Source organism: Lissotriton helveticus, chromosome 1_1 (genome assembly GCF_964261635.1).
Source record: "Lissotriton helveticus chromosome 1_1, aLisHel1.1, whole genome shotgun sequence".
NCBI lineage: Eukaryota > Metazoa > Chordata > Amphibia > Caudata > Salamandridae > Lissotriton > Lissotriton helveticus.
In genome coordinates, this window is record NC_136057.1 from 1,899,880,278 (window position 1) to 1,899,905,496 (window position 25,219).

General features: G+C 45.2%; 1 protein-coding gene across 7 annotated transcripts in view; it reads right to left on the reverse strand.

Annotated features, from left to right (window-relative positions):
- SWT1 (SWT1 RNA endoribonuclease homolog) overlaps window positions 1-25,219 on the reverse strand; it is a 1,000,634-nt gene that overhangs the window by 590,960 nt on the left and 384,455 nt on the right. For all 7 annotated transcript variants that reach the window (XM_078642786.1, XM_078642831.1, XM_078642776.1 and 4 more), the window contains one exon: window positions 14,790-14,928. In XM_078642786.1, coding sequence (XP_078498912.1) covers window positions 14,790-14,928 — 139 coding nt within the window. The remainder of the gene's footprint in view (window positions 1-14,789; window positions 14,929-25,219) is intronic.

Genomic DNA, 25,219 nt, shown 5'->3' on the forward strand with positions numbered 1-25,219 from the left:
GATCGATAGAGTAAGGGCGATAGATCGATAGAGTGAGGGCGATAGATAGAGTGAGGGCGATAGATCGATAGAGTGAGGGCGATAGATAGAGTGAGGGCGATAGATAGAGTGAGGGCGATAGATAGATAGAGTGAGGGCGATAGATAGAGTGAGGGTGATAGATAGAGTGAGGGCGATAGAAAGATAGAGTGAGGGCGATAGATAGAGTGAGGGCGATAGATAGATAGAGTGAGGGCGATAGATAGAGTGAGGGTGATAGATAGAGTGAGGGCGATAGAAAGATAGAGTGAGGGTGACAGATAGATAGATAGACAGAGCGATAGATAGAGTGAGGGCAATAGATAGAGTGAGGGCGATAGATAGAGTGAGGGCGATAGATAGAGTGAGAGCGATAAATAGAGTGAGGGCGATAGCTAGATAGAGTGAGGGAGATAGAGTGAGGGAGATAGAGTGAGGGAGATAGAGTGAGGGCGTTAGATAGAGTGAGGGCGATAGATAGAGTGAGGGCGATAGATAGAGTGAGGGCGATAGATAGAGTGAGGGTGATAGATAGAGTGAGGGCGATAGATAGAGTGAGGGCGATAGATAGATAGATGGATAGATAGATAGATAGAGTGATGGCGATAGATAGATAGAGTGAGGGCGACAGATAGAGGGCAATAGATAGAGTGAATAAGGGCGATAGATAGAGTGAGTGAGGGAGATAGATAGAGTGAGTGAGGGAGATAGATAGAGTGAGTGAGGGCGATAGATAGAGTGAGTGAGGGCGATAGATAGAGTGAGGGCGATAGATAGAGTGAGGGCAATAGATAGAGTGAGGGCGATGGATAGAGTGAGGGCGATAGAGTGAGGGCGATAGATAGAGTGAGGGCGATAGATAGAGTGAGGGCGATAGATAGAGTGAGGGCGATAGATAGAGTGAGGGCGAAAGATAGATAGAGTGAGAGCGAAAGATAGATAGATAGAGTGAGGGTGATAGATAGAGTGAGGTTGATAGAGTGCGGACGATAGACAGACTGAAGGCCATAGATAAATAGATAGACAGATAGGCAGAGACAGACAGATAAAACAGATAAGATAGACAGATAAGATAGATAGATAAGATAGATAGATAGATAGATAGATAGATAGATAGATAGATAGATAGATAGATAGATAGATAGATAGATAGATAGATAAGATAGATAGAGTGAGGGCGATAGATAGATAGAGTGAGGGCGATAGATAGATAGGCAGACAGACAGACCGACAGACAAGATATATAGATAGATAGATAGATAGATGGATAGATAGATAGATAGATAGATAGATAGATAGATAGATAGATAGATAGATAGATAGATAGATAGATAGATAGATAGATAGATAGATAGATAGATAGATAGATAGATAGATAGATAGATAGATAGATAGATAGATAGATAGATAGATAGATAGATAGATAGACAGACAGATAGATAGAGTGAGGGCGATAGATAGATAGAGTGAGGGCGATAGATAGAGTGAGGGCGATAGATAAATAGAGTGAGTGCGATAGATAGATAGAGTGAGGGCGATAGATAGAGTGAGGGCAATAGATAGAGTGAGGGCGATAAATAGAGTGAGGGCGATAGATAGATAGAGTGAGGACGATAGATAAATAGAGTGAGGGCGATAGAGTGAGGGTGATAGAAAGATAGAGTGAAGGCGATAGATAGAGTGAGGGCGATAGATAAATAGAGTGAGGGCGATAGATAGAGTGAGGGCGATAGATAGAGTGAGGGCGATAGATAGAGTGAGGGCGATAAATAGAGTGAGGGCGATAGATAGAGTGGGGGCGATAGATAAATAGAGTGAGGGCGATAGAGTGAGGGCGATAGAAAGATAGAGTGAGGGCGATAGATAGAGTGAGGGCGATAGAAAGATAGAGTGAGGGCGATAGATAGAGTGAGGGCGATAGAGTGAGGGCGATAGATAGAGTGAGGGCGATAGATAGAGGGAGGGCGATAGATAGAGGGAGGGCGATAGATAGAGGGAGGGCGATAGATAGAGGGAGGGCGATAGATAGAGTGAGGGCGATAGATAGAGTGAGGGCAATAGATAGAGTGAGTGAGGGCGAAAGAGTGAGGGCGATAGATAGATAGAGTGAGGGCGATAGATAGAGAGAGGGCGATAGAGTGAGAGCGATAGATAGAGTGAGGGCGATAGATAGAGTGAGGGCGATAAATAGAGTGAGGGCGATAAATAGAGTGAGGGTGATAGATAGAGTGAGGGCGATAGATAGAGTGAGGGCAATAGATAGAGTGAGGGCGATAGATAGAGTGAGGGCGATAGCCAGACAGACCGACAGACAAGATATATAGATAGATAGATAGATAGATAGATAGATAGATAGATAGATAGATAGATAGATAGATAGACAGACAGATAGATAAGAGTGAGGGCGATAGATAGATAGAGTGAGGGCGATAAATAGAGTGAGGGCGATAGATAGATAGAGTGAGGGCGATAGATAAATAGAGTGAGGGCGATAGATAGATAGAGTGAGGGCGATAGATAGAGTGAGGGCGATAGATAGAGTGAGGGCGATAGATAGATAGAGTGAGGGCGATAGATAAATAGAGTGAGGGCGATAGATAGAGTGAGGGCGATAGACAGATAGAGTGAGGGCGATAGATAGATAGAGTGAGGGCGATAGATCGATAGAGTGAGGGCGATAGATAGATAGAGTGAGGGCGATAGATCGATAGAGTGAGGGCGATAGATAGAGTGAGGGCGATAGATAGAGTGAGGGCGATAGATAGATAGAGTGAGGGCGATAGATAGAGTGAGGGTGATAGATAGAGTGAGGGCGATAGATAGATAGAGTGAGGGCGATAGATAGAGTGAGGGCGATACATAGAGTGAGGGCAATAGATAGAGTGAGTGAGGGCGATAGAGTGAGGGCGATAGATAGAGTGAGGGCGAAAGATAGAGTGAGGGCGATAGATAGAGTGAGAGCGATAGATAGAGTGAGGGCGATAGATAGATTGAGGGCGATAGATAGATAGAGTGATGGCGATAGATAGATAGATAGAGTGATGGCGATAGAGTGAGTGAGGGCGATAGATAGAGTGAGGGCGATAGATAGAGTGAGGGCAATAGATAGATAGATAGATGGTTGTGTGTGGGGGGTGTTGTGTTTGTGGGGTGTGTGTGGGGGGGTTGTGTGTGGGGTTGTGTGTGTGGGGGGTTGTGAGTGGGGGTGGTGTGTGTGGGGGGGTGGTGTGTGTGGGGGGTTGTGTGTGGGGGGGTGGGTGGGTGTGTGTGGGGGGGAGTTGTGTGTGTGGGTGTGTGCGTTTGTGTATGTGGGGGGTTGTGTGTGTGTGGAGTTGTGTGTGTGGGGGGTGTGTGTGTGTGGGGGGGTTTGTGTGTGGGGGGTTGTGTGTGTGTGTATGTGTATGTGTGCGTGCAGAAGGTTGTGTGTGGGGGAGGTTGTGTGTGTGGGGTTGTGTGTGTGGTTGTATGTGTTTGGGGTTGTATGTGTGTGGGGTTGTATGTGTGTGGGGTTGTATGTGTGTGGGGTTGTGTGTGTGGGGGGGTTGTGTGTGTGGGGGGTTGTGTATGTGGGGGGGTTGTGTATGTGGGGGGGTTGTGTATGTGGGGGGGGGTTTGTGTGTGGGGGGTTATGTGTGTGGGGGTTTGTGTGAGTTTGGGGGGTTGTGTGGGTGGGTGTGGGGGTGTGTGGGGTGTGTGTGGGGGTGCGGGTGTGAGGTGTCTGGGTGTGAGGGGTCTGTGTGTGTGTGTGTGTGGGTGGGTGGGTGGGTGTGTGGGGGGGTGTGTGGGGGTGTGGGGGGTTGTGTGTGTGTGGGGGGGTTGTGTGTTTGTGTGGAGGGGTTGTGTGTGGGGTGTGTGTGGGGGGGGGGTTGTGTGGGTGTGTGGGGTTGTGTGTGTGTGGGGGGTTGTGTGTGTGAAGGGATCGGTCAACCATTTCCTGCTGTTAACAAACATCTATTTTATTTATTGCTTAGCAGTTTTATGTAGGGCTTTATTTATTGTTTTGCATTTTTATGTTGCACTTTGAAATCTGCAGGTATAGAGTGTTTTACAGTGGTCGGTTTCAAACTAAATGCAGGAAGTTTACACACGATCACGGACACTGACTTTTGGCAGTAGCTGCTACTGGTATCTCGCACAAAGTCCTATATTGTAAAGGGGCCTTTCCAGGCATTCGCCGCATGATCACCAGACCCACCGTCTGATCCTGGCGAGAGTATACCTCAATGCTGTTCCACCAAAGCGCACTACTACCAACACACGCTACAGTGGGCTGGAACCTACAGATTGTTATTATGTGCCATATTGTAATAGTTGTCACTCGAACGACACTGTCTTTCTAATAGGTTGTGCAAAATGTAAAAAACTTTATTAAAAAGAGAAGAGTTTAATAAATAAAAAAAGAACGAACAACACCACACTACCATGCTCCAGTACCCAAAACGTGCACAATCTCCAAACAATGTGTGGCAGAAAAGATAAGGTTGAGACAGAGGCAGAGTGAAGTGAAGTGGAAAGAGATACAAACAGAGAGGTGGGCCAAAGGGAGATGAGTTTGAGAGTGAGGTGGGGCAGATGGGGCGAGATACCGTGAGCTGTAATGGAAACTGCAGATGTTGAATTACAGAGAACTGTTACAGGGGTAGAGAGAAGCCTAGAAAGTGATAAAGAGACAGGTGGAAGACTGATAAAGATTCAAAAGGCAAGTAGACAGAGGTGGCACTGATAAGTGTATTGTGAGTGGTAAGGTAGACAGAGGTGAGTTAAAGCAGGGCTGGTTTTGTAGGTGAGGGTAAACGAGAGGTAAAGAGGAGTGAGGTAGACGAGATGAGAGGAAATAAGGAGAGAAGGGACAGAAAGATATGTGAGTGAGACCGAGAGAGACAGGTAGGATGTAGTAGAGAGGTGAGACAGAGATAGAGAGAAAGGGAAACGGAGAAGTAAGGTAAAGAGATGAGCATGAATGTTGTGATTGGTGAGGTAGAGAGAAAAGATACATGAAGACAGATTGGGAGGTAAGGGTGTGAATAAAGATTGTTGGAATGACTGCAGGGGGTGCACTAATGGGCCGTTAGGGATGGGAGAGGAAAATCCTAGGACCAGAGGAGTTGGTGAGAGATGGAAGGCATGAAAGATTAGGAATTGTTTAAGAAGAAGAGATGGGAACAGAACATGGATAAAAATGATGGGCTGACTCGAATCTGACCGACGTCATGGTATTGGAGAAAGCTAAAGAAGTGAGGGATGGGAAACATAAGGAGCGGGAAGGAGCGAGGATCTGGGAAAAGAGGACCCGTTTTATTAAGAATAAATAATTCAGTAAAAAATCTAATCTGTATTTAACGATTTATCTCCTGCTGTGCTTCAGTTCACAAGCGGCCCATGCAGCCGGTGTCTGTTCACGAGAGGCCCTTACAGGAAGGAGCTCTTGGTGCACAAGCGGCAATCACAGCAGTGTATTGTGCACACGGCGCTTTCTATGTAGTCCGATGTTGAGCTTGAAATAGCCCTCGCAGCTTGTGCGTTTCTGGGAGGCCACGGAGACGGTGACAGTGCACGCGAGGCCCCGCGCCTATGTCTGCTCACGGAAGAGTGCGAGCGTGCTTGCGCACGTGTGCGTTTTTGCAAGCGGGATTAAGACGGGGGATATGAGGTGGGGAGGACTGCATGAGACTAAGAATGTGTTCTTTGGCATTATGTAATGTGTAAATACCAATAAAAATATTGTAAAAAATAAATTAAAAAAAGAGGCATGACAGGAAAGAGTCCGAGATTGACACAGAGATAGGGAAAGATAGAGAGAAAGTGGTTAAACAAAACAGAGGAGCGGGCCACGGTGACAGGGACACGAGCGAGTCACACTGGCTGAGAGAAAGAGGAAAGCAGGCAGACTTGGTGTGACTGGATCACACTGAGGACACAAAGTCAAGAAAGAGGCAGAGTGCGACCTGGAGAGACGGGTCAGAGTGGCAATGGAAGAAAGATAGAGAGTGACACTCGGAGAACAGGACAAAATGACACAGAGAAAAATAGACGACAAGAGGAAAAATTTACACGATGAGGTAGAGTTACTCGGGGGAGGCTGAAGTAAGGTGACAGAAAGGGAAGCTGGCAAAAAGAGAAGCAGAGACTCCGAGAGAAAGAGACACCGAAAGAGTCAAAGAGTGACACCGAGAAAGAGAAAAACATAGACATCCCCTCGAGGGCAAAGGGGCGCTGGGTGAATATAGAAAGTTGTGGAGAGAATGATAAGCAGAGACACCGGGTGCAAGAGAGAGGGGGCCTACTGGAACAGGGTGTCACTGGAGAGAAGGTACAGTCACAGCTGAAGGAAAAACATGTACATGGGTGGAAGAGACAGATAGGTACATGGAAGAGGAAACCGGGGAAGGGACAGGTTGAAGACACCCTGAGACAGAGAGTTTGTGAAAATACAGAGCGACAGGGTGACACCGAGGGAAGGGCAGAGTTGCACGGATAGACAGACTGACACCGCAACTGTCGATGCGAGATAAGAGTCGAGTGACACAATGCAGAGCGCAGGCGCTATGAGTGAAACGTACTTAGGCCCTGGGCAGGGAAGGCCTTAGGGCAACAGTGATAACGACACAGAAAGACCAAATGAAATCGAGGGGTAGAGTGCAGCTAATACAGAGAGACGGTTAAAGTCTGGGAAATACGCTGACACTGAACTGCGTGACTACGAGAAGCAGCCACCACTCTGAATCTGCAAGTCATACACGTTTTAAGATAACGAATTCGCAGACCGTGCAGATTTTGCGGCATTACAGAGCTGCGCATTTGGACAGTAGAGAAGCAGTGGACCTGAGAGACATATCGCAAGAAGTTAAACGTGACCGGGCAGTGGCTGGAATGAAGCAGAGCCGCATACGTTGGGAGTCAAGATGTCGCACTCCAGAATATCTAGAAGGAGACATCTATCCACGTATGGAATAAGCTTTGTACTTCAGCGTCTAGAAAGTGTGGAGCTGCAAGCAGCTGATGCGGGTGGAGGTGGGTGGCATATAAAGAGGGATGGGCAGTGTATTGTGCAAGGAGCAGGCACTTCAAACAAGCTCTCGGCATTGCTGTGGCGGAGACGGGGGAGTGCATTCCTTTCAAGTCTGATGCGGGGGCGGGGGAGCGGCAGCCTTTGAAGTCTGATGCAGAGGCACAGACAAATGGTGGTGTGTGATGTGTGATGTGGCTGGCGATGATGTGCATGCGCCTGGTTCACATGAACTGTATGCGATCCGCAGTGGGGAGAAGCTTTAGGTCTGCTTACTATAAATCTCGCCTATCATTCCTTCGGGATGTAAAAGGCGAGACCTAAAAAACACAGCGATGCTCTCCCTTAAAACGCGGAGGCCTGAAGCACGGGGGAGACTGGAAACACATCACTGGGCCAGAATTGTGGCTACGTCAGTCACCCGCGCCAGCTCATGTCGTGCGCACACAGCTGGCCTGCTGGCAAGCGCAGACGACCGGAAGTGTTAAGGGCCGGTCCCGAGCAATAGTAACATGGTCGGTTAGCTAACGGACCTGCAGCACTCCAAAGATATACCGTACTGGAATGTTCTTTGAATAAATATGGTTAAAGCGCAGGGTATGTCGCAAAGTAACGATATTAGTGGAATCTCAAGAACACCCCAGTGCTAAACTTCAGGACTATGGGTGGTGTACTGAGACCTATTTAATAAAGCCGATCTGTCTTCATAAAGTGAAAATAAAAGCTCTGGCAGCACATCAGGTCAAAAGACTGTAGGCAGGTCTCTTGTGGTCACTCTAAAACCCGCAAATTAAATGCACTGCCAGCAAAGACAAGCATCTTGGTGCAATAAAAGAAATAAATGCGGCGGCAGATCTTGGCCGTTGCTCTGTTTAGTGGGTGTTTGATGCACTCGCCACAAAAGAAGTCCCTTCCACATTTTGACTCGGTAGGTCACCTCTGACCTTGCCTGCGTGTTTCCCTTTAGAGCATGTCTTAACTGCGGTCGGAGTGGTGACAGGAGACTCGGGTTTTTATAGGTCTTTCTAGAGCTCTGATGTGTGCAACGACCTGGAAATGGCGGGGCTCGGTGGAGTCACTGACGGCTGTTAAATATCACCGCGCGCCCCCATGGAACAGATTGTGGCATTTCTTTCGCAATATTGAACACACACGGTTCGCGCCGAGGTACGCAGTGCAAGTGGAGCGTTAGTGGCGCTTTGTCTCTTCAAGAACGATTTTCTGAAGCAGTGTTTGCACCCCATTGTTGTTAATGTGGTCCTTTCCAGGTTCACTGCCCTGCTGTGTTGAACAAAATGATTAACAACCACAGCGGCTATCCACAAACCCCGAACCCGGGACAAGCAATCAATACCACTAACAAAAGGTTCAGGGGGGAAAAAGAACAATAAGAACTAAATGTACTCCCACAAATTGAAAAGAAAAATGTTTTGAAAGAAAGAAGAAAGAAGTGTTTATAGAGGCCCTATAAGACAAAATTATTGGTATCAAAATTTCATATTTATTACATCATGCAACAGCAATTATCTGCAGCGGTTACGGACGAGCCATGATTTACTCTTCTTAGAATTTTGAAAAGCGCCAAATTATGAGGCAATCAGTTGGTTAACATATTGGACCGACTGCCCTGACATTGAGAAGCAAGTTAGCTGCCAGGTGTCTTGATCTGTTAATTCCGCTATTTTTGTTTCACAAAGTTTCTATGGACGACCATAAATAAAGATTGGTCCGATTGGATTTTAACTTTAAGATATATATTGCTCAAGCAAATTTCAAGTCCTGAAGATGACTGCATAATAATACAGCGGTCGAAACGCCGTCGACGCTTTTCTGTGGCCCAAATTGACTTAAGGACACAAGATTTATGTCTATGTTGTTCCTTTATTCTAACATGTAATGTTTTTTGTTTGCCACTTGTCTGGTTTATGTGATATATGTTTTTCTTTTATGTATACCAGCACTTTTGTCTTGAGCATATTTGTGGTTTTTATATTTGCTGTTGCATGATGTAATAAATATGAAACTTTGATACCAATAATTTTGTCTTATAGGGCCTCTATAAACAATTTTTTTCTTCTTTCTTTCAAAACATTTTTCTTTTCAATTTGTGGGAGTACATTTAGTTCTTATTGTTCTTTTTCCCCCTGAACCTTTTGTTAGTGGTATTGACTGCTGTGTTTAACGGCACTGTCGATATTTTCAGCAAACTAGAGTCTTAAAAAAACAAGGTTGACCAATAAAAGCACAGTCGAAAATCGTCCGAGAGACTTAGGGCACTAGTGACCTAGCTCGGTTGTGAAAACAAGCGCATTCCTTTCAAGTCTGATGTGGCATTTCTTTCACAATATTCAACACACACGGCTCGCGTCAAGATACGCGGTGCGAGTGGAGCGTTAGTGGCGCTTTGTCTCTTCAAGAACGATTTTCTGAAGCAGTGTTTACACCCCATTGTTGTTAATGTGGTCCTTTCCAGGTTCACGGCCCTGCTGTGTTGAACGGCACTGTCGATATTTTCAGCAAACTAGAGTCTTAAAAAAACAAGGTTGACGAATAAAAGCACAGTCGAAAATCATCCAAGAGACTTGGGGCACTAGTGACCTAGCTCGGTTGTGAAAACAAGCGCATTCCTTTCAAGTCTGATGCGGGGGCGGGGGCAGGGGAGCGGCAGCCTTTGAAGTCTGATGCAGAGGCACAGACAAATGGTGGTGTGTGATGTGTGATGTGGCTGGTGATGATGTGCACGCGCCTGGCTCACATCAACTGTATGCGATCCGCAGTGGGTAGACTTTTAAGGTCTGCTTACTATAAATCTCGCCTATCATCCCTTCAGGATATAATAGGCGAGACCTAAAAAGAAGTGAAATCGCTTCTCATGGCTAAATTTACTTGAGCATGGACTACTGTTATTATGCTACCCAACGTATCTTCTACATGGAACCTTATAATGTCTACTGTCCAGCCAGGTTTCCTGGATATTGTATCTATATTATGCTTGATATACATGGAACGTTTTGTTATGTACCATATACCCATGTATCTATGATAGGATGTTTATACTATCATTGACCAGCATTGAACTTTATGCTATTTACCTTGTACCTATGTAACTAAGACACTTACCTTGTAAAGCGATTTGATACCCGCAAGGGTCTGGTTCGTGCTACATAAAACTTTCAAATAAAATTAAAATAAAGTACTGAGAGGGAAGAGCTCAGGGATGTTTTGAACTAAGAGAGGTATATACTAACTGCCCAATAGTAGAGCTTGGGTCGTCAGGGCAGCAGAGCAAATGAGGAAAACAGTTATTAAAACCAACTACAGGGTTCACTGCAAAATCTTTAATAGGACAACCCAAGGTTAGGATTGCTTTGCAGTACTGATTAAACCTGCTTGTGTGTCCGACATGTTTCAGCCAATGACCCGTCTGTCATGACTATGGGTGCTGCTGCTCAAGTGTGCTCAAAATAATAAAACATAACGATATATACAAAACCATCCAGTGATCCCATAGAGCATTTGAGGATGAAAGATTTACTGGCAGTACCTGTGGAAGACATAATGGAAAGGACATTTTTGTCTTTAAAACAGCCAAGTAGCCCGGACTGTAATGCTATCTCGGTATAATTGGGGGCGCTATTTGTGATATCCCTTCCCACATGCGGTTACAACGACTGTATTCTTTTTGACCTTGTGTAAGGGGCGGAAGTTTTGTGCGGGCGGTGGAGTCCGGGAATCAGTGATTGTGGCCCTCCTCCGGGGTTAGGTGTTTCATGGGAGTTTTAGATTAGGCTGTTCTTTTCTTGCTCCCTATATCTTCGGTGTTATGATACTTTTCTTCTTTTCTTTTCTCACTCTCTTATTCTATATTTCGGGTTTATTGGGCGACAGACACACTGCGGGGGGGGGGTAGGCCGTAGCCTCTGCATGCGTGTAGGGTGGGGGGTTGGGGGTTAGGTTTTTTGGTTTCTTCTGTTTCTATGGTGCCTTGTTTTTCTTCTTTCTTTTAGTTCTTCTTTTCTTTTCTATCTTGGGTCCATGTCGATGTTGCTGGTGGGCGGGTGGCGGTAGATATTTGTCAAGATATTGGCTCTGTTACCCTTGCTGCACATTTTCTGGGCCGCCATGCCGCCTGAAAGGACTTGACATTGTGTTGCTGGCTGTGTGTGATTCTGTGGCTACTGTTATATTACGCCTACATGGACCCTGTTTTCTTAGTTTATAGTTGCTATTTTCAATTAAAACGGAACAGTTGGACTTTAATAGTTGCTACGGAAAACTTTTAAAATTAACCTTCAATGCTCCTGCGGCGCGATAGCGCGTGATTTACAGTGTACCTCCTGACTGCTCGATTATTGATATTGCTGTGCTATTGCGTCACCATGTTGCATGCCTAATGCTCAAACGATATTTGTGGCCGGCCTGAGGGTTGTAGGCCTGTATTTGTACTTTTGTATATGCACAAATAAAGGTTTTATAAAAAAAAAAAAAAAACAGCCAAGTAGGATGGTTAGTATACAAGCAAAGGTGATCAATTCTATATATGAATATATTGTAGACAGGTCAGATGGAGGACATTGAAGGCCCCATCTTGTTCCTGTGAGCAATAGGGAGTCAGAGGAACACGACGAGCTTCCTTGTGAGGGGGCGTATCAAGTGAGCTGTTAGTGTTAAACATGCTACAAATGAAAGTATTAAAAAACCACAACAGTGGGAAAGCTTACCCGCTGATGTTGGGTGTCACACCACTTCCGTCCTTGGCATGGGGCTCAAGGGATGGAGGGGTCTCTATCCTATGTAGCCATCATAGAAAAGAGAAAGAAAAATAGAAAGAAGAGTCCTTAGGAGCGAGAAGGGAGGGGACATTGTTGTTGTTCATACTAAAGAAACCACTCGTGTGTGATCCCTAGAGATGCCTTGGCAATAGGTGTGAGTATAGAGAGGCTATAAGTATTAGGAGTATGTCATCAATTCAGAGTCTTAGTAGTATTAAGAATATTAAAGAGCTCTTTATGATGCATGAATTCAATGCATGTCGTTAAGAGTGACACTCCCAGTCGCCTGAGGAAAATAGACCGGTGACTTTGGGAGAAGGCCCTAAAGGAAGTGTAGGTCGTGCACGCGGCAGCACGCCTAAATGGCAGTGACTCGTCTAGATATGGGGGTCACTGGACCAGGGAAAAGCTTGTTCAATTATCTTGTCGTATTTAAAGCAGAAGCTAGAGGGTGAAATTGACTTTGAAAACAAGCAGATGTTTCCGACTGCCAATGAATCTTATGTGAGTCTGTCCAAAGGATAACACACGTGTAAGCGCGTCCCCTGTTCAAAGAGACAATTCCCTCCCATTAAACAATATTGCAGCCGAAAAGGGAAATAGGAAAGAAGTCTGCCGCTTTTGATATCAGTCGTTATTTTGCCATCTCGCTGTGTGTGTGTGTTCATGAAAAGTAAATGAGTAACAAACTAGGATACTAAAATGCTAAGCTGCCGTAATACACTACAGTCATGTGGGTGGCTGCCACTACATGTAGCGATCCATAGTCAAAAACGAACCTTATGTGCGTCAAATCGAGTAATCAAAACCCGACCCACATTCCCAAATATTCCTTTTCCAAAACCCCGGTTTGCCCCTCGCCACACCAATGAAAGGAAACCTTGTGCGAGGCGCCGTGTGTCTTTATAAGCTGCGCTGTAATTGGCTAACATGTCAGGACTCAGAATGCTGAGAAATGCAGTCAGACAAGAAGTGTATTGTGGCTAAGCCTAAAATGCATACGTTAGCAGCCCATATCGTGGTTGTTAATGTTAACAGGTGCTCTATTGTAGTTAGCACGTGCTCAATAGATCATAAGCGCGGTATTAATACCTCTAACATTTCTTATAGTCAGCTAGCCTTAGGCGCATGTTGTACATAAAGCAGAGTAACTGGCAAGGTATTAATGTATGCCACCCACCTTGCTTCTAGTATACTGATGGATGCTACTGTTGGCCACCGCGTGAGATGTTAAAAGCCCAAAGGCAACCTAAAAGCCATGTAATAGATACTATATTAGGCAGTGTGATACAAATAGTAGCTGCCAAAGTATCATCCTATAGTTGAGGAGAGTCAGAACATTATGTTAGGCGCAATGTGCATCAGCCATGGGGCTAGTGAGTTTGTGTGCTTTTCTCTTTCAACTAATATGGTTTTAAGGGGTGACAAGAGGAAGCGATAATGACGACCTTAAGGTATCAATGTCCAAGGAGTTTCATCATTCAGGCCATGTTTATTGCTCAGTAATCTGAATACCCATCTTTGTTTCCTGACAAAGAGCAGTCTGGTTATGTAGGTAGTTGTCGGTGATATGTTTGGCTTATCGAGGACAGTACATCTTAGATCATCAGCTCAGTGTCCTTTTTCCAAAAAGCGATTGGTAAGTTCAGTTGCCTCCTTCATCCTCAGAAGCTACATGGGATCACTAGATGGTTTTGTGTATATCGTTATGTTGATTTGTTGCATTATTCTGACACACTTGAGCAGCAGCACCCATAAGTCCTGAAGAAAGCCACGACACCAGTTGGGTCATTGGCCGATACATGTCGACCTCTGTGACACACGAGCGGGTTTAATTTGTCCCGAAGTGCTACTCTGTTTTTTAATCCTTACCAGGACCCAAATTAAAGATTTTGTAGCGAACCCTATAGTTAGTTTTAATCACTGTCTTTCCTCATCTGCTTTGCTGCCCTCACCACCCAAGCTCTACTATTGGGTATTTAGTATGGGAGGCATCGTTTACCACGCATCTATTTCAGCGTGGTACTATTACATTGTGGTTTTCACTACGTAAGTCGTTACACCGACTTGCACTGGAGGGCGCTGTTGACTAAGGAATAGTGTAAATTACTGTTTCCAACACCTTCCCGTCTGTATGTAGATTGGAATTCGAATAGTAATTCACACTATTCCTAAATCCAGCGCCCCTCCAGCGCAAGTCGATGTAATGACTTGCGTTGTGAAAACCGTGATCTAACAGACTGCGTTGAAATGGCCCTCACTGTATCATCATACATCCATTTAGTATATACCTCCCTTAGTACAAAAACATCCCTGAACTCCTCCCTTTCAGTGAGGGGGTTGCAGCCCGTATCGTGACTAAGCATATCGATACGAGAAGGTTGCCCAATGATGAAGCATGCCACCGTTGGTGGGTGAGAGAAACCGTCCTACGAAAGAATTTCTCTTGGGTGGTATCCCCTTCATTAGCGAGGCTAGTAATGTTTCCAGACCCAAGGGTTTACATTTGTGGTGTGATATATGAAGTAGGAGAGCTAACCCTTGCGGGTTTTTACACCTCCTCACACCCTCTTTTTGTGAAACAATTTCAAACTTGTATATCTTTACATTACATTTTCACCCCAAAGTTCATTTAACATAATTTACACATCATTTTGCTTAATTTCCCAATATTTTCTGTGATTTCTGGAAAATATTTACACATTTTCCCACGCCTTTAATGGTGATATGAAGAAGGATTTCTAAACGTTCTGTTCCCTCATGAAAATGGAAGCATACTAGGAGCACTGTGTTTTGTAGGGGGTGCACTACATTGCTATCTAAAGGGCTGTGGAATGCCACTTTTGATCAGCAAGTCTTGTGGCTTGATCTATTTGCATCTTTAATGGAAAAATCCAACCAAAAAACAGATATTGAAAAAGACTGCTTGGGAACCTACAAAACACAGAAGAGCACACATTAAGTTTCCAGAAATAACAATGGTGGTCCTGTACCTTTACATAGGTTATCATGTAAAAAGTCAATCGACTCAAGCAAGTCTCTCTTCATAATCATTCCAAAGACAGCAAACCAGTGCTTCTTAAAACACTGCAAAATATCAGCCAACGTCCAAGGGGGCTTTAAAAACAGAACCTTAGAAAAAACAAAAAGAGAAATAGCATTAGCATTCCCATACTTCAGAGATCCTAGATATTTAATACAAGTCATGATCATTAAACTAAGTCAAATTCAGTACGACCAGCAGTATGTTCATGAAATTAAGGAGTAGCAAGATTCAAGTAAGCCTGAAACATCTTTAAAAAATCAACATCCTTCTAGAGCAGCAGTGCACAATGAGCAAGTTACAGACTCAGTGACTCAAAGGTTCTACTGGCAGAAAGCAGAATTTCCAGTGTCAATTTGTCGGCAACAGTGCACTGTTGGCATATCAGCACAAGTTCTCCAAATGTATTCTGGTAGTTGCATAATAGTTTAAAGTACTCACAAACAGAAACTGTTTTCTATCAGTACTGGCGCATTCAAGGATTGTGTTTCTGCACCTGTATGTTTCTTGCTCATCAATGGCACTCATTAGCAAAAAGAAGCTGGTAGGTTTGGGGGTGCTTGACATTCTGCTAATAGTATTTCAGGTAAAGTATCACTTCAGCACATGCAAGTGCAGCAACCTGAATGCATTTGGGAAAACTGGCACTCATATGCCAAGCATGTACACTTTCCCCCTGAAATTATTAGGCTAACCCTGCAACTATTTGGCTGACGAATCATGAGATGCACCTACATGCTGTGGAGTAGTACTTTAACAGACTAAGCAGCATTCCAAGCTTGCCCAAAAATAATGGCAGATCATCCAGCGACTCATCTGTATGTTGGAACGCTATGGTAAAGGTGTATCTTTCGAAATCAATGTTTCTTTGAGGGTCGAATTTCTCTGTCAAAAATTTCATGAGCTTTTTGTATGTTGATGTCTCACTTGCTGGCAAGGTCACTAATAGTTCATCCACTTCATCACCCACTAAGTTTAGAAACAGGCCCAATTTCTGGGCCTCTACTACGTCAGAAGCCTCCATGTATCTTTCGAATCTTGCGGTCCATCGCTCCCATCTTATTCCTACTTGTGGTTCTGATATGCAGAATGAGAGGGGTCTGCGATATTGAGCGCTCGGTCTTGGCTCCGCCATATCTGTATTTTATATCTTTCTCTTAGTTACTTCTTATCTTGTTTCCACTTCTTGGTGCTCTTTATGGCACTTATTTCTTTTTGGCTCTTTCAGGCCTTTTTCTCCCTTTTTTTTGTCTGGAGCTCTTCCTTGCTCTTTGTTTTGCTATTTGCTTTCTTTGCCACCCTTTTCTGTACCTTTGGGGCTCTTTTCGGCCTTTTTTGCAACGTTTTCCCTTTTTGCCTGACCTCAAAATGGCTGCCTGCTTTTGCTGTCTTCTGATTGGCTCTTACGCCTGACCTCAAGATGGCCACCAAGATTCCCGCGAGATTTCGCGACCAATCCTGCTTTGCCTGACCTCAAAATGGCCGCCTTTTCCTTCCTGCGCTCTGATTCGTTGATTCCACCTGACTTAAAGATGGCCGCCGAGACTCTCGCGCCAATTTCTTTTATTTTTCGCTCTTTCACACAGCGCTTACCGGTCATAGGCGATCTTCTTTCCGTAGCGGTCGGGGTGGGTTCCCGCATCGCTGCTCTTCTTCACGACACCAAGTCTTCTTCGCTTTGGGCACGACAGACGCGATCCAGGGTGGGCTCCTGATCGCGATGCGGCGATCCTTAATTACATGACACGCGTGGCCTCTTCAAACCTTCGTCGCCAGTTGTAGTGTCCTGGAGGGTCCCCCCTAATGATCACGCGACACTCGATGCTTTCAATCAGGTACCTTTATTATTTTCGTCTTGCAGCCTCATGTACTCGCGTCCTTCCCCTGTCCCCGCTCCCAGTGTTCTGCCCCTTGCCCCCTTGACCGGATGTGGTGTCCGGTGTCCTTTCCCCAGTGTCTTTGACCCGTGGGTCCTAGTGCCCAGCTGTCTGGTCACAACAGCATGATACAGTGGGAGACGGCCCGCTTCTGAATTGCTTTGCCTTTCTTAAAAACCGCGTACCCAATGAAAATTAGGTAATCAATCTAGTAATCGGGGGATTGTCACAGGGAAAACTAAGGGTGCTGCGGGAATCCAGACAGTGCAGTCATGTCTTGCTCCTTAGAGCCAGTTTGTCTGAAAAAAAGTGGTAAAAGGAGTATGAACCAACAAAGACTGCAGCTTGCTTATACACAGAGCCAAGGTAATTGCTCTCACGAACACAGTGTTAAAGGAACACTTGCAAGGAACTACTGTGCATAGGCTAATAGGTTGATGCCTTAAAACACGTGAACATCAAATTAAGGTACCACGGATTCATAACAATGGGAGAAGGGGGAAACAACAGTCAACCCCATCGGAAAATGAATAACAATTGAAGATTTAAATAAAAAAAAAAAGGCGGCTGATCTGGTAAACCAAAAAAAGTCAAACGGGCATACAAATAGCCCTTATTTGTGCCCTCACGAAGGCCTTACCAGGCTAAGAAAAGTGCAAAATAAAACACATCCTTGTGCCTTGAGGTGGGTCAACTTCAGATCCAAATGGAAGACAGGAACATCTTAAGGCCAGATGGATAGCTCAGGACTTTGATCTCTAGGGCAGTGATATGATGGTCTCATCCGAGGAAGGAGGTATCTGTAAGTACTGTCGCCACTGCCAGAGGAAGGCAGAAGAGTTTCCCGCATGTAAGCTGTATGTTCTCAACCCCCTGGGGAGGTGGGAAGCCTTGAGAGGGTGATAGTGTCCAGCTCAAACCCAGATGAGGGAAATACGCTGAGAGGGCTGGAGGAGGAGCTTGGAGAGGCTTTTCAAAAACACATGGTCAAAGAGCAGGAAGATTGTGTCCCACAATTGGTCCAAAAGTAGCTGTGACGATCTTGCTTTCAGCATCCAGTCACCGAGGTGCAGTAATGCAAAGATCATCGACCTGCAAAGATGTGCTGTGACCACAGACTTCACTTTTGTGAATGTTTGAGGTGATGTTAGCCCAAATGAGAGGACGACAATTGCCAGTGGTCAGAGCCCACCAGAAAAATGCAGCTACCCCTTTTCATGACTGCACGATTGGGACATGAAAGTATAGCAGAGTCTTACAGTTCAAGAGTTAGAATGAGCTATGTAAGGGACAGCTTCTGGAACTTCTTCAGGAGTTCAAAATAGTTCCAGAATGGGCTAAAGGGCACTGTCTTACTTGGGAGAAGGAAAATAATGAGAACCGCATCCCTGCCCGATCTCATTCTCTGGGACTAACGCCACAGCTTCTTGGCTGAAGAGAGTGAGAGCTTACTGCTAAATTAAGCGGGAATTGCATTTGAGGTGACAAAGAACAGGGAGATGCTTCTCTTTGACTGCACTTATTTTTTCCCAACAATCTTTTATCCAGGGCAAGAGAGAGAAAAAACAAAAGAGAGAAAAGAAGGAGGAAGAGAAATCAGGGATGAAAAAGAACCTTCAAAAGTGAGATAAAGAGACGGGGAGGGTCTGGTGGTGGATTAAAGAGGCATGAGGTGGAATCAAGGGTACACAGCTTTGGTATTTATCACCCGACCTTCGATAGCACTGGACGAGGGCTACTGAGCAAATCTTTGGGTTGTGGTACTTTTGTTTTTACAAATTAAGCACTTTGGAGTGGGATGGTATTTTGGGGCGGAGGGAGTAAGGAAGAGGTAAGGTAGGGACAGAGAGGGGGAGGAGAAGGACAGACAGAGAGGGAGGAGAAGGACAGACAGAGAGGGAGGGAGGGGAAGGAAAGAGAGAGAGAGGAAGGGGACAGCGAAACTAGGAGAGAAAGAATCATTAAGTGAATGGAATATATATGTAGGATAATATTTTTGTTAGAGCTATTCTAACATACAACCCCAAAGTAATCCGGCACAGGGAGGCAATGGGAGAGGAGGGATATAGAGAGCAAGAAGAAGGAAGGGGCGAGAGTACTTGTGAGGCAGAGGTGATAGGGGGCAGTGTGTGTGGTGGCTGGGAGGAGAAAGAGTGTGTGGTGGCTGGGAGGGTAGGGGTTGGAGAGAATCAGTTTGCAACCTCAAGCCACAGACACAAGAGAGAGAGGATAGGGCGAGAAGCAAAGAAAGGGCCTGCAATGCAATAATTTCTACAAAGACAAAAGGACACATTAAAACAGCAAGTACATTTGGTGAGACAGCCAGTGGGCTGACGTAAGATGTGACTGACAATGTCTGAAGCCAATAGCTGAAGAGACAGTGGGTGAAGTTGATCTGACTCAAATCCTACTTTACGTATACTGGTAGCGAATGGTCTCTCCACAATTAAATCAGTAGCAATATTTATCTTTCCACAACAGACAGCGACCTGGATGACAGATAATTGTCTCCAGCTAAACGCCAATAAAACCAAGATTATGCTCTTTGGCAAAGCCCAACAGCTTTGGGCACCTGACTGGTGGCCCTCGGAACTGGGCACGGCACCCACTCTTAAATTGGTGGTAAATAATTTGGGCTTTCGTCTGGAACAGGCACTCACAATGAAAGAGCAGGTTGGGACCACTGCAGGAACTTGCTTTCATATGTTGCTCTTATTGCAGAGGGCTTTTCCTTTTCTTCCTAATTCTACGAGTAAGACCTAGATTCACGCTCTAGTCATCAGCCGCATAGAATATTGTAATGCCTTATTGGCTTCCATCAATGAGACAGTGATTCATAAATTGCAAGTAGTCCAGATACTGCAGCACATCTCATAACTAACTTACAACCCAGGATGTCGTCTTCTCTTTTGCATTCTCTTCATTGGCTGTCAATTCATAAAATAGTCATTTTTAAAATCTGTTGTCTGGGACTGGCACGGAAATACTTAAATGGCAAAGGTCCAAGTTATCTGTCTGCAAGGCTTTTACCTTACCGGCCAGGTGATTAAGCCCTACTTATTATTCCTCGAATAAGAAAGTCTCGTCCAGGAAGCAGGTCTTTTTCTTTTTTAGTTCCTCGGTATTGGAACAAGCTTCCACTCCACTTACATCATTGTACGGATCATTTTAAATTCAGAAAACATCTTAAGACTGAGCTGCTTGTGGCCTAGTAGCTTTGATTCTGTTTATAATCTGGGCTGTGCCGAGATACCCCTCCCGGAGTGATGTGTGCACGTTATAAAATAAAATAACATAACGTAACAGCTAAAGTGGATAGTAATCAAGACCTAGAAAGTAAGCCTGTCAGGGCTTAGATACGGAAACGAAAAATAAAAAAGTTATGCAGCTTATTTTTAGCTGCCAGCAAGCCTGCCACTCTTTAGTGTGCCCTTGCTCTGCCAACTAAGATACTAGGATGCCCAGCATCATGGCATAATATAGGCACCTGCAGTTCCAGGCTCGGGTCAGCTTGTATCAATGAATGACTGGCTCAGTAGGTCTTATATTAAGAAAGTATTACAACAAATGCTTAACATAAATAATTAAAGCATTGGCAAACCCACTAGGTCAGAAGTTCATTTTCATTTGTAAGCTACATCTATTGGCGTTGCCAATGATGACGTTAAACAGAGTAATCTCGCATATAAGGGGATGGAAAGCTACAGGCATGGAGAGGTATGGGCGAAGATACCTTTGACCACGAAGAAGTGTGAGCAATGAGATTTGTGTATCTGGGAGAGGTGCAGCTAGGGAGAGGAACCGTCTAGGGGTTGCAGGCTGAGAAAGGTGTAGACTGCTGGAGGCGCACACAGGAATATATATATCTGGGATGGGTGAAGGCTGACGGAGGAGCAGAATAAAATGGGTAAGTGCAGGATGGGTGCAAGCTGGCGAGGCACAGACCAGAAAAGGATAGGTGAAGGGTGAGATGCAGGGTGGCGAAGTGGTAAGGATGTGCATGGAAAGTGACAGGCAGAGAGAGGCATGGAAGAAGAAGTAGTGAAATGGTCAAACTAAGCCATATTCCACTAAAACACTTATGTAATGCCTTAAATTAAAATGGGTGAGGGCTTTTTGAAAAAACCAACTGGTTTGCCGACACACGTACTCCATTGAGTCTCTTTCTCCTGTAACTTAGCTAGTCCTCTTTTGATTTTTTGATATATAATAACGGGGATTCGGACTAGCTTACCTAGTCCTCTCTCTCTCCTTTGATTTAACAATATTAGGCAGCGCACAGCTGCGAGAGCTTTACCTCCAACGACAAAAATGGCAGAAAATATCGGCCTCACTTTCACTGAAGATGATGTCAGTGAAATTCTATCCGACCCATCCCTCCTGGCAGAGTTCAACATCTCCACGACAATAGCACAAACAACCGACTGGGATACATTGACTGAGAAGAAAAGGAACAGAATACGGACCATCCTACATGGCGTAATTCTAGCACAATACTTACGCACTAACACTGCCCCAAAAGGCCTCATAGTCACCAACGCTCCTAGAATTTTCCTGGATGATGCAACTTTCAGAAAGGATTGGGCCCAGATCGCTGGCACTGCACCAGGGACTGGCTCATCCTGATCATAAAAACCGCCAAACGCCTATCAGATGCAATCATGATCGAAATACAGGCAACAGAGACCCATTTTAAAACCACCCTAACTGGGTTCAAAAAGAAATTAGAGGACCAGAATCGCGAAATGGCGGACTACAAAGAATACCTAACCCAGACCAAAGTCAAGAACTTCGAAAAGGACCTGAAGAAATTCAGTTTCACGAAGACCTACCCCTACGCGGATGATGACTACACTCCCTCCAATAAAAACTCTGACAGCTCCGGGGACAACAGCTCTGTCTCGAGCAATTCTAGTACGGGATCAAACCAATCTAGAGGCAGAGGACGACGAGGACAACACTGGCAACAACCATGGCAGGGACCACAACAGAACCATAACTTCGGGCCACCACAATTTGGACCGATGCCACCCCCTTATTATGGGTTCCCACCATTATATGCACCAGGGCACATGCCCTTCTTCCAAGGAAATCAAAACCAAAGATACCCTTTTTTATCACAGGGCCGAAGAAATCGCGGGAAGAGAAGGAATGCACCACAGGTGCACTGGGCACCGGAGGCAGACCCAGTGAGCTCCAACACAAGGAACAAATCCAAAGAACAGGCGGGGCCGAGCAAGTAGCACCCCCTAGAACAACCAACCAGCTAGTCTTTAATATCTCCAGCACACAACTAACCAATGAGGAAATAGAGGTTCTGAATAAAGGCCTCTCCTTCGTCCCCACAACCAGACTGGACAGCTTCAAATTACATGTAGAATTAGCAGAGTTCTTCAGAAAATTAAAGCTGAAAGCTTTCTTTGAAAAGAAAGAGGAGACCGGAAACAATCAAGAGGAGATCCCCAACGAAACGGGTCTTAGACTGAAGTCCAACTTCATGCCACCACCTGCCAGCATCCCAGTAGAGATCGCTGCTTTCGAACAGGCGGTATATACGGAGGTAGAAAGAATACAAGAAAAGGACACCTTCAACAACCTGTCCCATCAGGAACGGGAAACGATCAAACGCCTACAGAATAACCCCTCACTTGTCATCAAACCTGCGGATAAAGGTGGGGGCATTGTCCTCATGGATAAAACGGACTATGATAATGAATGTCGCAGACTCCTGAGCGACACCAGGAATTACAGGAGTCTCAAAAAAGACCCCACCGAGGAACTAAGCAACAGAATCCACACCCTGGTAATGAACGCCCGAGATGCAGAACATATCTCCAAACAAGAGGCTGACTATTTGTGCACCAAAAATGCTAGACCCCCGTATTTCTACACAGTCCCCAAAATACACAAAGGGGTCACCCCTCCACCGGGCAGACCGATCGTGTCGGGAATCCAATCACTCCTAGAGCCTTTGTCCCGCTACTGTGACTTCTTTCTAAACCCCTTAGTTCAACAGACACCATCATACATAAAGGACACAAAACATCTCCTCAATGTGATCAAAGAAACAAACTTCGATCCAACAACCCAACTCCTTGTCGGATTAGACATTGAGAGCTTATACACCAGTTTGCCACAAGATGCCACATTGCAAGTATTACACGAGGTCCTCATGGGTAGCATCTGGAATCACCAGACCCCACACAGCTTCATCGTGGAATGTGCAACCCTTGCACTAAAAGACAACTACTTCGAATATGAAGGAAAACTTTACTTACAGACCAATGGGACCAGCATGGGGAGCGTTTTTGCTCCCAGCATAGCTGGTCTTTACGTGGCCCACTTTAAGAAGACCCATGTACAAACGCCCACCAACCCCTACACAACCAACATCAAAATATGGCGTCGCTACATCGACGACATTCTCATTATCTGGGAAGGGAATCGGGAGACCCTAGACAATTTCTTGTTGTGGATTAATAGCAGTGACAACTACCTGAGATTCACAAGTACCAGCAGTCCATCTGAACTGGCCTTCCTGGACCTTAATATAAAAGCAGACCAGAATGGCCTAACAACCACAACTTTTTACAAACCCACATCGAGAAACTCCCTTCTGAGGTTTGATAGCTTTCATCCTAGACCCCTAAGGGAGAACCTCCCTTATGGTCAGTTCTTGCGCCTCAGACGCAACTGCAATCATATCCAGGACTTCAAACAACAATCAACTGCCCTAATCCATAAACCGGAGGACAGAGGATACCCCACAAGGATGCTGAAAACCACCTGCAAAAGGGCGCGGAATCAAAATAGAGAGGCACTACTTGAGACAACCCCGAGACAACCTGAAGAACCCACCCTCACCTGTGTTACCACATATAATACTGCATCAAATCAGGTTTCTAATATCATCAATAAAAACTGGAGGATGATAAACTCAGGCAGTAGGAATTGGGAAAAACCAAGGTTTGCCTACAAAAGAGCAAAAAACCTCAAAGATTCACTAGTCCACACAAGACCAAAACCTAACAATGCTCCTAAAGACAACACAATCCTTAACATATGGGGCCTACCAAAACTCGCAGGACACCAACCGTGCAACAACTGCAGCGTATGCCATTTAACATCTCCATCCAAAACCCTGGAACCAGGCAAAACATGGACACAACGTCAGTTTACCAATTGCAACTCTTCCAACTTGGTATACCTAATAACTTGCAGGTGTGGATTGCGATACGTCGGGATGACTACCCGCAAGGTAAAAACCAGAATGACAGAACATAGGAGCACCATCCGATGTGGTAAAAACATAAGCAAATTAACAGACCATTTTTTGTCTCACAACCACACTCCCAATGACTTCACATGGACGGTCATAGAACAATTTGACACAACAGAAAATAATGACAGGCACCTCCTTCAGAAAGAACAACGCTGGATATACAGATTATCCACACATATTGGGGGCCTGAATGATTCCATACCATGGAATTCACTGACAACCTGAACTGAGAATTACCCTAACAATCTGTTCCTTCTTTTTCTCTCTCACCCAGTTCATGCTTTGCATTTCTGTGCTTATTAAATGTGCATTTTTAATAACTCCCTGTGCATTAACCCCCCAACTGGGAATGCCCCCCAACTCTCTCAGCGCCGTTTATTTATAACTGTGCCACACACTTGGAATGCCCCAACTACACGCGCTATCTAAAAGCGGTGCTCCCATATCACAACCTCTGTTTCCACCCCGCGCATGAACACACCTACGAGCGCCTCCAGCACCCCTCCGCGCAGGCGCGAGAACCACTAAACTATCGCGCATGCGCCCGGCGAGAACCACTAAAACACTGCGCAGGCGCCGGGCGGCAATGACACGGTTTTTCGCGCGCCTGTATCCCTCCCTCTATCTCTACTCCTACACAGGTGAAAAAGATTAACGAGGCTATTTAAACAAGATCTGCAAGGCCCTCCTTTCACATTTCGGGCACCGCAGAAGGACGATAGGTCCAAGGAGGAACCAGACCGGCAATTCCGTGAGTACATGGACTGCGCACTACTACTGGGGTAAGCTGTTGAGATCTTTTTCCCTACAGGTCGGATACATTTCAAAACTGTCACAACCTTCTTTCAGGGTCTTTTTCTCTGCCAGGTGACCCAAGGAAGTTTTGTACAGAAAAAAGCCTGTGAGGATAATGCTCTTTTACTTATCTGTACCTCACCTTGCAAAAGTTCGCCTTTCTAGCCCACCACTGCAACCGGCTTCTAGATAAAACCCACACAGGTCCTGTCACCGACACGACCACACTTTAGCCAAATATAGTTCGATCACTCACCTTACAAGACGGCTGAATGATACGTAACTTGCAAAATAATACTAATATGACTCTACTTTGTACGTCTGTCTGTGTCCCCTTTATGTTATATGTAGCAAAGCGAGAGGGAATCCCCCTCTCACCCATATAGCACCTTAGAGAGTGCTACACATAGTCAAAACAACTCAATC